This window comes from Motacilla alba, chromosome 1A, assembly GCF_015832195.1.
Source record: "Motacilla alba alba isolate MOTALB_02 chromosome 1A, Motacilla_alba_V1.0_pri, whole genome shotgun sequence".
In the NCBI taxonomy this organism is placed as follows: domain Eukaryota; kingdom Metazoa; phylum Chordata; class Aves; order Passeriformes; family Motacillidae; genus Motacilla; species Motacilla alba.
The window spans coordinates 13,974,674-13,989,821 of record NC_052031.1 but is presented as its reverse complement, the minus strand read 5'-3'; the positions used below and the strand labels follow the sequence as shown (position 1 = coordinate 13,989,821).

The 15,148-nt window shown below is 40.5% G+C and overlaps 1 protein-coding gene across 3 annotated transcripts in view; it reads right to left on the bottom strand.

Annotated features, from left to right (window-relative positions):
* The window catches only part of PIK3CG (phosphatidylinositol-4,5-bisphosphate 3-kinase catalytic subunit gamma), a 33,225-nt gene extending 18,301 nt beyond the window's left edge, over window positions 1–14,924 (bottom strand). The window contains exons 1-4 of one of the 3 annotated variants that reach the window (XM_038154426.1): window positions 14,786–14,924; window positions 7,063–9,078; window positions 2,845–2,910; window positions 2,514–2,739 (exon numbers count right to left, since the gene is read on the bottom strand). In XM_038154426.1, coding sequence (XP_038010354.1) covers window positions 2,514–2,739; window positions 2,845–2,910; window positions 7,063–9,066 — 2,296 coding nt within the window. In that variant the 5' untranslated portion in view covers window positions 9,067–9,078; window positions 14,786–14,924. Of the gene's footprint in view, window positions 1–2,513; window positions 2,740–2,844; window positions 2,911–7,062; window positions 9,079–10,254; window positions 14,151–14,203; window positions 14,513–14,785 lie in introns of those variants that run through there. The other 2 variants (XM_038154425.1, XM_038154427.1) reach the window with 2 other exon arrangements.
* Between the last annotated feature and the right edge of the window lie 224 nt (window positions 14,925–15,148).

Below are 15,148 nucleotides of genomic sequence, written 5' to 3'. Positions count from 1 at the left end.
CAGTATTCCACATGGAGTGTCACAGGGGCCCTGTAGAGGGGCAGAATCACCTCCCTTGACCTGCTGCCTATGCTATTTTTGATGCAGCCCAGGACACAGACTTTTTGGGCTCTTAGTGTACATTAGACAAAAATCAGGACAGTTCAAACACTGCTATCAAATTAAGAAAGTCGAGGTAAAAATTGGCTGAGAACTCACAGAACACAAATATTACACCTGTCCTAGAGGGTTTTAGAAAAGAACTACTAGCAGTGCCTGGTAACTAACACGGTATCTCTTCTGGTAAAAAATAAATCTAGCAGCCATATACAGGAGCTAACAAGTGGACTTTAAAATTAGACACTTAAAAAAATACCTTAAAAGAATCCCAAACAAACAATAACACAAAAACAAACCAAGCTTACAAAAAAAAACCCTAACAACTCCACCCTGCCCCCTCAAAAGCACCTAAGTTGTAGTAACTTGGATAATGAAACAGCTTTCTATAATGTAACTATAGATTTCCTAGAAAACTATCTAGGAAAGTTACTGTTTATAGTTTATTGTTGCAGTTTACCATTAGCTCAGTAAGTCTCCTCATTGTAATGTAATGTAATGTAATTTGAAAACTGTAAACAAACCAACTGAAGCCGCAAAAGATTAGGAATAGCTGATTTTAAGACACAAGTAAAGGTACTTGCTAAAACCACTTTCAAGTTGATCTGGCTTAAGAACAAGGTACTATGCATTTTAAGCCATGAAACAGCTGCACAGACACATTCTTGGGAAACAAATCATCTAGCTCAGAGGGTGATGAAAGCAGATCATCCCATGCAAGTTGTAATATTATCATCTTATGAATTTATTTATTTATTATTACTTGCTATCTTCAAATATAAGCAAAGAGATTACAGTGAAAACTGAAAGAAACAGTTTGACAACATCTTTGCTACTGGAATAGTATGGACCTAGCAGGAAGGAATTTGTTCTTTACAGAAAATCCACAAACACTGGAGAAATACATATACAAGAATAAGATGAGACTGCATGACAGAATGAAATGAAACAAGATAAAAAATTCAGACTGAAAATATGAGCAATGATGAACTTAGAAATGTCAGGACAAAAAAGAAGCAATAACCTACAGAATAAATTTTGGATATACATTTTAAAAAATATAAGAAGTAGAGGGTGCCTGTAGAAAAAATTATGTCCTCAATAATCAGAGAAAAAGTTACATTAGATATAGCATTATTAGGACACTCCAAAGTTTCAGGAAGCCTTATCCAGTGAAAATGTCAATTATATAAGTCATCTTTCAGTGTTCTGCTGTACATTACATCCAAAGATTCTTTAACTTCAAAACCTCGTGGGTGTTAATATGATTGCTTTCTCCTGAAGCTTTTCTTCTTTGCCCACATATCCTTCAAAGATAAGGTATTATGGAATCCACTGCTCTTACAGACATGTACATCTGCAAGGTTGTATAGCTTCTTTCTAAAATATGCAATTCTGACTAAATACATTTTGGTTATAGAATATTTTAAGAAAAATTTAGGAAGTTGTTTAGAAACAGTGTTTTATATGGGCTTTCAGTAAGCCCCTTAACTCACACTATGTGGTAACATAACAGATTTTACACTATATATTGGAGAATAAATGCATATTTTCTTAAAATCTCTTTTGAAACACCACCATAGTCACTTCTGCATAACCAGAGTGGAAAAGCTTTCCCATCCAAAGACTTCCTGGCCTGGAGCATACCAGGCTAAACATGCAGGCAAAGGTGGTCTCTCTACAGCTTTCAGAATTCCAATACTGTCATACGTCCTCTCGCACTTACTCCCAACATGAAGCAAGTAACAGGAATGAGGATAAACAAGCTTTTAAGAAAGTTGGCGTGGGGGGAAAGGCAGGCAAACCCCAGAGGTAAAGAGGCATTGCATAACCCTACTGTGGCTTCCAAAGCAGTGCTTGCAAGAACTGGAAATAACAATACAACATCTGTCTCACAGGATTCCTCAAAGCCACACCCTGTATATTCACGCCTGATCCACCAGCTACTTCCATGGCATAGCAGAGGCTGCACTGGATTCCTCCCTGATCTTCCTGCCAAAAATCTTCTAGTGAGAGTTTAGAGGAAGGCTGTATTTCTTGGCAAGTGTAACTTTTAATTTCCAGTTAATATTTGTGTCTTTTTCCAGCACTGGCATTCAGCTAAAGTACAAGAACTTATCTGTTTCCCAGTTGGCATGGCTTGAGGTTCAAGAAGATAAGCCAAAGTTTGGGAAAATACTGGGTGACTAGCACATTGATATTCTTCCCCTTTTGGGGTGAAATGAGCAAACAAATCTATTACTGGTTCAATCATTATTAACTTACACTCACATTTTAAAGAAAGTAAAAATGATGCCCTTTGACAGCAATTTATCCCCAAATTTTCTTAATGAACAGTACAATTTGCTGCCTAGTTTTTCATACTCAAAGAGAAAAAAACCAATATTAACAACAAAGAAATGCCTGTTAGCAAATACCTTGAGAAGTAACATCATACTTTTCTGCAGAAACTGATTTAATCTCCATTGTGACTTTATGCAGCAATTCAATTACTTGAACCTGCTTCATGAAATCGTGCAGCATTGCTTTTCCACAGCCCCTAAGGTAGGCTTCAAGGATGACTGCAAACCTCTGTTGGTAGTGCATGGACTGGGCAATTTCGCTTCTTAAGAACCAAAACAAGAAGTGACCAATTCTTTTGTTCTACAGGTAAGGAAAAACATTACAAATTAGCATTCATTTCCTGACAAAGGGATTTAATAATGCCAGCAACTTTTGCATAAAGTGGCTGTATTTTGAAGTACTTACTCTCAAACCACGTTTCAGCAAAAATCTGGCTAATGCGCTGTCATGATATGGCTCAAACTTCACAGCCTGAGTGATACAAACATAAAAGACATGTTGTTAGCACATTTAAGATCCCACTGCTCACGCTTAACCAGTGACATCTAGAGAACACACTGCTGCAGGAGCAGAAAATGTGTAACAAAGCGGGTCTTTCTGAGGCTTCTCTGTCTGAATTCAAGAAGCATGTTTTGTTTGCAACAGGTTCTTTTCAGGTTTATTATTAATGTGACAACTCCCTAACCAGAGAGTCCAACCTGAGCATATGCACAAAGCAACATCATTCTTGGCAAAAACCAGCAAGATCAGAACCAGTTTGCAGTATGACTGATACTGAGAATGCTTGAAATGATTACTGACAGATGGAATAATGTACTTGTAATAGCTCTTAAATAAAATGTTTCAATGGTTTTGGTCAACATTCATTACTTTGAGAGTAGGGCACCAGGATTCACTGGTGGGTTCCCCAGAAAAAAAAACAGGATACAGGAGCAGCTTTTCAGAGCACTTACCTGGCCTTTATTCCATACATGAATGACAGAATAAAAGCTCTGATACACATTCTACAATAATGAACTACAATTAAGAACAAGACTTCACCAGAGCTTTTTTTTTTACTGACTGTGAAAACAGATGTATTTTTTCTCCTTCAAAAGCTGCTCCCCTCCACCCAAGCCCACAGACATTTCCAAGCTACTGCCAAAAAAGGGGGTGGGAGGCGAAAGTCAACAAGTATTTTCAAGTGCCAGTATTGGAATTATTTTTTGTTATTCTCCATCCCAATAACCACGTGAATTGGTCTACCAGAAAACCATCACACTTCCAGATTCTGGGTAGTACCAGGGAACTTCTCCACTTCAACTCATTTTTCCAGCACCTTCTTTCATGCTGCTTGAGGAATTCGAGCTTACAGAAGGTTTGCACTCAGACTAATGGTGGAAAAAAGTATGCACTTATATCCCACGGCGACAAAAGTGAAATAAGAAGCATACAATCTATGAATCAGAGTCACAAAATCCCTGTCATGGACTGAGGGGGTTGGTGAATGGCTTCAGGTTCTGGAAACAGAGTGCCAGGAAGCAGCCTGTAGGGAGATTAGGGGAAGACAAAGGGATGCGCAGAGAGCTGGGTGCATGTAGTATGCTCAGCTTTCAGAGGCAACAAAGTATGCAAACCTCTAGCAAAGGTTATTCAACAGAATATAATGGCTCTTTCAAGATCACTGTGGTCTGCAGCTCGCAAAGAAGCAACCACGCCATCAGCAAAGGTCTGCTAAATTCATCAAACAAATCATAGTTTTATAAGCTCTTACAAATACTGTGGCACATAGTTGCATTTTTATTATTAAAATATCAACATGATTTCTGAAATGCAAATAATCCTGTGGGTTTAATCAAAAGAAAAAAAAAATCAAGTCAACTTTCCAATGAAGCAACTTATAAAAATGTCACAAAAACATGTTCTTTCTAGCTGCTGGCTAAGAGACAGACAAGAAAGCTAAGCACCAGACAGACAAAAAAGCCAAGCACCAGACTTGCGCTCCTCCTGTATCATAATTCTGCAAGAACTGTCTTGACTGTCTGCAGTACTGTTTTATATTCCCAAACAATATCATCTTATTTAGGAAAGACAATGAGAATTTACAAATATAACAATATATAGATCCTTTTATTTTATGTATGAGATTATGAGGTATGAGGGGTTTTTAATAAAAATTAATTTTCACTGCAGTAAGGTGCCCAAAAGCAATAATTATCAAATAAATTCAAATGGATTTTCTTACAGTTCCAAGAAAGCCTATTATAAACCTCACTCTGGTATGTACCATGCCTAATGTTCACATAACCTTGAAAAACAAGTTAAGACTGAAATACAGCCAAACAACCGACCATTACTTCAAAACTAAACCTCCTTATTGAACTTGCAAATATATTTGAACATAAAACGATATCCAAACAATGCATTACGACCATCCTTATTGAGCTGATGTTTCAGATAATTATTTTTAACACTCCAGCCCTTTTTTCTTCACAAAGTCAGATACAAACTTCTGCACAGCAACAATGAAAGCTGGCCATTAAAAAATCTCTGCTGGCACTGACCTGTGTGTACTTTTTCCTTGTCAATTCAGCAGAAGGCCTTTACTCACTGCCATATACATGCAGTACAGCCATCAGTGTTTATCTTACAAAGAATTTCGTTGCATTTTAACTATCCTATCCATGGTTTATCAACTGTACACAGAAGAACAGATATTATAAGAAGCTCAATAGGTTGATTTATGGTGTGGCTGCTTCTATTAGAAATAACATGTGGGGAAATAAAGTGCTTGATTTCTAACTCTACAGAGGGTAAAATGGGAATATCCTGTGCAGAGTGAAATTAGTCATAGAGCTTTCATAAAGGTGTGCATTTGAAAAGTGACAACCATTTCCAGAAGAGATGTGTCCACTGGAGCAGAGGAATGGCTGACATCCACTCTCTGAAAATTGCAGATTTTAAAAACACAGTCAAACCAAAACTTTGCTGCAGAACGCTGACAGCTTATGTTCCACAGTTAGTTAAGAAATAAAGACAAGGAAAGCAGCAGAGAGGTAAAAGTTGGAATCCAGCATGTTTTTTTGTTTCTAAGGATGGTAAGCTCATTATTTCTTACAACACCTCTTACTAAAAATGACACAGTGAAGTTAAGGCACTATGATTTTATGCCACAATATTTTATTTAACTGTTACAAGGGTTTATTCTTTTTAAAACTCATCAGATTTGTACTTCCTGAAAACAAACAATTTTTAAAAAAATGGAAACAACCCCAGTATTTCCCCTATTTTCTCAGGCATTTTGATAGCAACCAATCATCATCCCAAACTCCTAATTTAGATTTAAAAAAAAAAGTGAATAAAATTGCTGAGCCACATGTAGACAGCAAAAGCTCAACAGCCAAGCATACATATATATATATATAGCAGCAGTGATGTGGGAGGCCCAGTGAGGTAACCGTAGCGACTCCTTTGGTTAATGCAAAAGTGCATAAATTCTGCCTAATCTTCAGACAAGCAAAGACAAGGCTAGAAAGGATTTGTTTAAAGCACTACCAGTGTGCAGCAAAATCTGAAATACTAACTTCATTTTCCTGGTATTCTGAGCTCTCTCTGAACCTGCAGAAATAAAAAGCTGCTTCTCCAGCTGCAGTAGTTCAATTTTATTTTTTTTTAAATTTTGAATGTCGTCCTATGATTCTTTGAAAAAAGTATTTCCTACTCTGAGGGATACCAGCCTTTCCATGCAAAACAGAGCCCTGTTGAGTGTAGGAGGCCTGCAGCCCCACCTGGCTCCAGGGGCTGTGCTTACCAGGAAGAACACAAGGTTACACCTTCCATCAGATGCCAGAGGAGACTTTGCCACTGCCAACTGATGGCATCATGTTGAGAGAAAAGCAACCAAACCATGTTTCTTGTGTAACTGATATAAACCTTCTCAGTGTTTGATCTGGCAGATGCACACACAAAGTGCTTCAAATCTATACAGCAGTGATCCCTTGCCATTAGAACCACAATTTTGTACCCAAGTTCCCAGAAGACTTAATCTTAGTATGTTGTCCTATCAACTATTGAGCTACTTTCAAAATTTTTTTGCGGGGGGGAGTTTCTAGATAAATTTGCTCCCCTTACCAGCACAAGACTGAAGCTGCTGCAATGTACTGTGTAATTACACTGGTGTTCTTGACCTAAAACCCAACCCCAGATTTTGCTTCAGGCCTTGCCCGTGTCAACATCTGCATTTACTTTCTTTCTATCTACACTCTTTCTAAACTATCAGAAAAGTCAGTCAACGCTTCAGTGCTGTGTGATTCAAACCCAATATGAACAGGATTACAGACAGCATAGTTAGGATTTACTCCCACCATAGCTGTGCTGGCATTAACAATTTCCAGAAAAACTTACTACTGTAAACACAAGATGCAAATTGTAAGACACAAGGCAATGGTACCACAAAAACATCAACAAAGGCAAAAGACAAAAAGTAGGAAAGTGCATCTGGTTACTATCACTGCTTTGACTAAACACTGAAGACTTCAAATCTAAGGAATACTAACAAGACCAACTACAATGGGAAATGCAAACTATGGGGTAATGCAAATATATTCCTGGAAGGCAGAGTTCAGGAATGCAAATACACCTTACCTGCACAAGCTGTAAAAGATAATGAAGAACGTCATCATCTTCTAAACTTTCCAGTTTTTGAACTGCCATTGCGCGGACATTTTCGTCTGAAAAGTTACAGTCCAGAAGTTGCATTGTGAGTCCAACATCTAAAATGCTCTGATCCCAAGCCTCTTTTTTAGCTAGCAACTGGTATGTTTTGGCCACTATTTCTTGTTGTCCCCATTTCACAGAGCTAAGCAGCTTAGGATACGCCTTGGGGTGCTTTATGCTCTCGTATCTGAAGTGCCACAACAGTTCTTTGTCCTCAGGAGAAAGTGGATTAAGTGGGTCAGTTGCTATGATCTCTTCAAGTTGCTTGCGAAGCTGGTTGGGCATTTCAGCTCGGGTCCTGTCCCCCTGTGGGTCTGATGATATCCTGTGCTTGGGCAAGGCAATTGGGTGACAATATTTGTCCAGCACAATAGAGATAGCCATTGAGTTTTCTTTATCTGGGTTGGTTGCTGATGTGAGTTTGTCTGCATTTATACTTCCTTGCTCTTCCCCCTTACCTGGAATTTTCCACATGTGGAGCACATACTCCCCACTTCGTAGCAAGAAACGGTGATCTATCAACAAAAGATTTACATAATAGAGAAGCTGGGTTTTGCATTTTGCATCAGAGTTGGACGATTCATGTGACTGAAGGTTTGTCTTTGCAGATGGCCCCTGTGCTTTGCCACAGTATATCTGAAGATTCAGAAGTGCTCCTTTAGGCAAATCCTTGATTTTGATATCAAATTCCAACCAAATATTCCACAGAACCTCCTCAGTAAAGGGCTTTGACGAAGTTCTTCTCTGTGAAAGGAGCTGCTGCCCATGTTGAATGTTAGCCTCTACAAACACAGTAAGATCAGTATTTCTTGGTAAAACTGGGATATCAATGCCAATTATTTTCACTCTAAATTTCCTATTACAATCCCACAAAGAGATTGTGAAGACTCTCTCATGATCTTTTCCATCTATTGTCAATTGTTCATGATAGCCTGTAACTCCTGTACAGTCATCCACCAAGGGCCATTCTTCCTTCTGAACCTCATCTTCATTTGGGTCTGGGGGATTGTCAAGGACAAGGTGGATTTCTTCCCCATTCTTAAGGCACTGTCTTATCCAGTGAAAATCTTTGATTGGTGTCTCTCCAGTAATGTACTCATCTCTGCCACAAATCCTGAGAACAAAATCCAGTTCACTATGATCTTCAGGAATGTCCATCAAAGATTTTTTCTTTGCCATTTTTGTGAAAAAGCTGTGGAGAATCATATCTGGAGTGTCATCTATTGACACTTTAATTTTCTGACTAGTTGTTCCTCTATGTATGATTATGAAAATATTATTATTAGTGATCTTTTTAAATAAATATTCTGGGAGTGGCTTAGATGTAGTCCATGGGTGCATTGCATATAATTTAGGGTCTCTGCAGGCTACCTCTATCATTCGTGGAGTGACTAATCTGCGCCGGGTAAATTCTAGTTCATCATCATGCACATTGCTTACATCAGTGACATCATAACCAATCAAATCATTAAGTTGCCGCTGAAATTCCTGAACTTCTTCCGATGGTTTTTGTTTCTGGACAACATAGATCTTGCCTACCTTTTTCTGTAACACCTTCCAGTACAGTATGCAGTCCAATGTCTGCAACATTTGATGTTTATCATAAATTTCATACCATTGCCCTTTCTTCTGATACTGCAGAATAAACTGATCTGGGGTGAATGCATGGTAGAAGTCTGTGGTTTGACTCGTCTCTATTGCACGCATCCAAATCTGTGCCTTCATCTGCTCCACCGTACAGTTACCAGCTATTTCAAGTAACATAATTTCTGGTGCTTTAGTATGTTTATTGCTTGTAGGTAAAATGAACTCAATGGATATCAGTTCCATGGATGAAAAACTACTCGATGTACAATGAGGTTTCATTCTTCTTCTCCTTCGTTTGTTTTCGTCTCTCATAACAACGGGCTGTTCATGATCCCCCAACTCCATGCCAGAAGAAATCTAGAAAAACATACAATTCATTACTTTCTCATTTACATTTATCTTTACTTTTATTTTTTAACTTTTCATATACATTTTTTATATTTCCACTTCCCCTTAATTTCTGGTCACAAATTCTTGATTTACATGAACCACTTCAGATGTAATCGATTCAATTCAATACCGAATATAAATTAAAAAACCCCAACCAACTTTCCAGTGATTAAGCAATTAAAACAGAGGTTTTAAACATCCTGCCCAGATTTTACTGAGGATAAGCCATTCGAAGGTGCACTCTCCATATTGATTAGCTGTTGCTTCTATTTGATCAAGCACTGATTCTTTTGCTTCCTCATCTGTTTTGATGCTGCTGATGTTAACATACATGGGTTTTCATAGAAATCAAAAGACACACTCCTGTATATGAATATAATGCAGTCCCACTGAGCTCCAGGAATGGCAGAAAGTAACAAAACAAGCAATTTATTCGCAGTCTGCACAGACATGAGCCTATTCCCCATTTTCTCAGCCTCTCTTTTTAGTGATGAAGAATCAGGACTTCAACCTAAAAAAAAAGCCCTTAGGATGCAAAAGCCAGAGACTATTTCTGAAGATCTATTTAACGTGCATCTAAATTCAAGGTGAGTGTCCTGAGATGTGCTTCTTTTAAATAAATCAATTCACCAGACTGATAATATCCATCCATTTTCAAAGTACACACTGCCAATATGAGCTATTACTTTGTTACAGAAGAAAAATCTCCCAAGCTGATGCTGATTTACTACCCTATGCATCAAATCACAGCTAAACCACCAGTAAAACAATATTAAACATGAGTAGCCTACCTTATCAGCATTCAGTAAACAAAAAATATTGTTTCTCAGTTAATCTCTATTGACCAATATTAAAGTGGAAACTGTTCAGTACTGATTGAGTGCACTCGCACATGCCAAGTTACAGCAACATACTGAACTTCTTTACCAAGCAACACTTTCTACACATAAAATCCTTAACTGCTAGAGAAAAGTAAAGCCAGTGTAATGATGCCTTAGCAGATAATAAAAGAAGCAGATAAAAATATAAAAGATTAAATTCAAACAACATAGCACGCTAACTGAAATTCTTCTTCTGAGTTCCAGAAAGCAGCGACTGTGGACACACCACCTCTATAATTGACAAAGTACAAGGAAATATTACCTGCTTATAAAACCAAGGCTGAATTGCTGAAGATTATTCATTTGTTTAATTTTTGTAGTTCCTATTTTTTAAAGGAAGATCATTCACACAAAAGATTTCTTTGTTTAAACTGTTCTGCTTTTCTTGCTCGCTCTCATACCCAGATGCAAAGGAAGTGCTGCACTTACCAGGAAGGAAGTTTTAACCAAGTTGATTATACATATGATTGCTCATTTTAAAAGAAGTCAGAATGCTTTTCCTGTTACAACAGTAACAACATACAAACAGTACATAAATTTAACACAGATGTATAGAAGACATATTTAGAACCTTTTAAAAATAGCAAAGAATAATCTGGGCAATAAATGTAATTAATTCAAATAAGATATTTACATCAAATATATTTTTAAGAGATTAACTCTCAAAAAATTAAATACAAATAGTAGATAAAAGACAACTAAATATGCAATGTTGCATTATTTTTATTTGCAAGGTGATAGCCATTTGAGGACTCCCAACTTAAATTCACTAGAGATTTTTAAGCCAGTCTGCATACAGGCATCTCACAGGTATATGCCAAGGATCTTGCATGGTAACCTCAGCAGCAGAACTACTGGGCAGCCCTACCCCAAATATCTTTAACTCATTCATTTATGATTACAAACACACAGTGAAATCCACTAAAAATGGTGACTTTAGATTCAGGAAGAAATTAAACCAGAGACTTTCAACCCTAGTTCTTATTGTTAACTACAACCTGAGGTGCTGTTCTTCTACTAAAAAATGATCCCCACAGAAAAAAATAAATTATAGAAAACACACACAAAACAGAAAGAAAAGACACAAAACTCTCTAATTTCATCCTTTTTCCAGTGAAATACTGATCTTTTGAAAAGCAACAAGCAGTACAAATCCTACAGTGGTAGATATCATGCAAAAATGATGAGTCTTGAAAAGAAGGAAAAAAATACGAAACAACTGGAAGGTTGTCTACCAACAGTGAACTGCCTTTTTTTTAACATATGCATGTTTCCTATTTATAAGACACATTTTTTATAATAATGTGAAAAATAACCCCTCCCTCTGTATTGGCAAAAAAATCTGACAGTATCTTACCTCCCTCCAACATGCCAAGGTTGATTAACACTCTGTCAAGATTAAAAAGCAGAAAACACCCTCCACCACTGATACAGCTCTTCTCTCTCTGAGCATCACTCTACTTGCCAGCTAAGATCTTTTCTTTTTAGAGGTTATTTTTCTCAAGAAGTCAGTTTGGGGGAAACACACTCTGTCCCAGATCCCTCTATCTTTTAAAGCCAGTATTTGAATTTTCTTAAGGCAGTGGTGAAGTTACCTTGAACATTTTCTTGCTGACATGAAATCTACCCATCTTGGCCAAGACACCTCCAAAACTCATCCTCCACCCACATTCAGCCTGTCAGCATTCATCAGCCACAGCCTTTGTGGCATCTCAGCACTACAGACTGTGATCCTCTCTCATCTCAATTCTAGAACACAATGTAGTCATATATTTCTCTTCATTTAGACATAAGCAACCAGCATTAAGGTTTTTTTCATGCCAACAGGCTATACAGATTTATTTGCAGAGTCCTTCCCCTAAAAGTCATTGTGCTGCCCCAATAACTAAACCTACAGTCATTTCAGTTTCATTGGGTTCTGTAGATCTAGGAAATCTTCCTGGTTTAAAGTGTTCTCAGCCTACTCTTTGAGTCACGCACTTAAGGATTAATTCTTCAAACATATATACACACAACTAGCTCTTCTACCACTACTCTATAAATCAAGCCATGCAAAGGCAGCATCTCTCCCTCATGCAGCAGAGAACGAACCTGTACATTTCTCAGTGAATGCAATTGTTTCACACTCTCATCCACTTATAAAGGCAGGTACAGCAACACATCTGTGGGTTCAGATATCCCCCACAAATTGCACCAGACACAACACAAAATGCACAGGACTTCTGTAGCTGCCTTGCCCATACAAGGCTGTCTTTTCTCCCGCATTCATTTGGGCTGTGACCTGTCATGTCTAGTCCACTGCGACCCAATATCAATCCCCAGTTCTGCTCTGACCGCTTTTCCTCAGCTTCAGAAGGCAGTTCTTGGAGTGACAGCTGTCTCTCATCTGTCTCTGCAACGACCCATTCTTATTTCCTGATAATCCATGTGCTGGCAAAACTTTCCTCATGCACATGAATCATAAAAATTTGATATTTATAATGAAAAATCATTGCACATTAAGTTCCTAAAACCTTAGTCATGCCTAAGCTTTACTTACAGTATTGACACTCCAAAAACTCTACTGCAACAACACCCCAAAAAAGGGAAAAAAAAATCACTGTTTTATTTCTAATTCTAATGAGCCTCATCAACCCTGAATATCCCTGTATTACAAGAACTGTCCTACACTACTCTAAAAATCCTGATGGGGTCCAATGGAGAAGGAAAAGATGGGCCTGTAAAAGGTAACTAAGACACACAACCAGTCTTGCCTTTGTCTCCAGTTTTGCTCCTCCTCCTCAGGTCAGCAACATGATCATAACAAAACCAGCAAAAAAAATGGTTAATTTTCAGCTGGATCAGTTCCTTTATCAGACTCAACACTTGCTGGAGTGGTTGGGCAGTGAGGGAAGAGAAGGAAAGGGAATGGAGCCAACACAGTTGAGCATAACTGAGACTGAAACATGATTCACAGCAGGATTAGGAGATACACTAATGAGTAAAGTGGTTAAATTATTTGGAAAAACTGCCTGAAAGGTGCTTAAAAAAGACAATGTGGTATTACGATGTGTTACTTATTTGGCTACAAAAAATTTAGGACAGCTGTCAATCTTGACTGCTTGGTTAAGACTGTATTAGAATTCTGCCAGTTACTATCACGCTTATTCTATATTAGCTCCTGCTTCTGTTTTAATACATCATGTGAAAACCTTATTTCAAAATTATTCTTTTCACTTTAGTGTGAACTCCTTCCCAGACAACTTAACTTTCAAGAAAATAAGCACTCTCTACCAGAGTAAGAATTACCGTGTGCATGCATTATGTAAGTACAACACTAAAGCTTACATTCACAGTTTTAGACAAAGTTCACTTGACAGATAAATTTAAAATACCAAAATTACTATGACAAGACTCAACATTTTCCAAGCAGCATACTACATCTACTTGCCCACACTGTTGTGTGGCAGGAGATGACTTTCCACTTGCTGGACAGGAGTACATCTTCCCTACACCTGCAGTGATCCAGTGCTGAACTTCACAGATAAGATACAGCTCTAACATTTCAAGCGTGAACGCAACAACAAAATACCACATGACTCAGTTTCTTTGTCAGGTCCTCTAACAACTGCAAGCTCTAACGGGAAATAAATCAGTGCAGGTTCCCATTAGCAAGTAAACCTCATAGGTAATGCAGCCACATTCCTCATCAAAAGTATATGAACAGCAGATACAGCTTGGTCGGGAGGCTGGGGAGTCAATCAGACTGCAATTACAGCTGTAGCATTTTGCCTTCACCACCTTTAGTTTCTAGATGAGTTATCTATTTGGGGCTCGTGGGACAAACAATAACATCTAGCTGGTTCTGTAAATATAGGTACGAATTTCGGCAAGATTCTAGTTAACTGGGGTTACACAAGCGATGTAGTAGTGATCTCGAAGTAATCCACCTTGGAAGCAACACTTCGCAGAGTTTTAAAACCCAGAGATCGCTGCTAGTGCTCCGGCCGGGACACACCATTTAGACAGTGCTTGTCAACTTGGACCCGTTTTCCAACACTGATTGTTAACTGCGTGATCTAATCTACACCAGCAACTCCCGAAAGCCCTCTGCTATTATTTCAGAGGGATTGTGGTGTGGAAAGGTTTCATGGTCTACATGTAAGAAATTTGTTGGGTGAGGAAACAGTTACTTATTCTTTAAAAGCCGTGCTGTAGCGGAGCTGACTCACTGATCTCAGGACTCGAGAGAACTGTCTACTGTGATCCTTCCCTTCGCATTGTTTCATTCAACGTTCCAACAGCTTCCTCAGCGGCTTTGGCATCAAACTCGTTAACTCCTGTTCGGGCCATGACGTGAGGCGGGACCAAGGCCGCGAGAGACCGGGCAGCACGGGGGGCTCAGCAGTGCCGGCTGCGGTGGGGACCGCGGGGCGACCCCGGCCAGCCGCACAGCCCTGCGGGAAGGGGCTCTGCGCACGGCAGACGGGAGGCGCGGGAGCAGCTTACCGGGGCCGGGGCTGCCTCCCTCCCTCCTTCCCTCCCGCCCCCGGCCCACCGCCCGGGCCCAGAGATGGCGGCCGGCGCCGCCCGCGGGAGGGCGAACCTCGCAGCGCCCGCCCCGCCGGGGCCGCCGGGCCGGGGCCGCCGGGGCCGGGGGCGCCCTGCGGCGGGCGCGGGGCCGGGACGGGTCCGCCCGCGGCCGGCGCGGGGAGCGGAGCCGCGCCACCACCTGCGAGCCCGGGCCTCGGGCAGCGCCGGCCCGGGGCGGGATCCGCCGCGACCCCCGCTGCCCCCGGCACGGAGCTACTCACCGCAGCGGCGGCCCCGGCTCCGGCCCCGACTCCGGCTCCGGACAGGTGTTTCCCTCAGCAGGAAGCGGCGCGGGCCGGGGGCCGGCGGGGAGGCTCCATAGCCGGCGGCAGAGGCAGCTCCGGAGCCGCCGCCAATCACACGCCGGGCAAAAAGGGAACCGGCAGCGGGGCCTCCCCGCCCCGCCCGGCCCCGCCGCGGCCTCGGGCACCCGGCCCCGGCCCCGCGCCGGCCGCATCAGCCGGAGCGCACTGACCCTCTGTGGGGTGAAGGCACTACAGCCGCGGCGAGGCTCAGCCGCCAGCACGAGGCACGCAGGACGTGTCCTGGTGTCAGCTCCGGCAGCAAAAGCTCCCTGGGCAGGG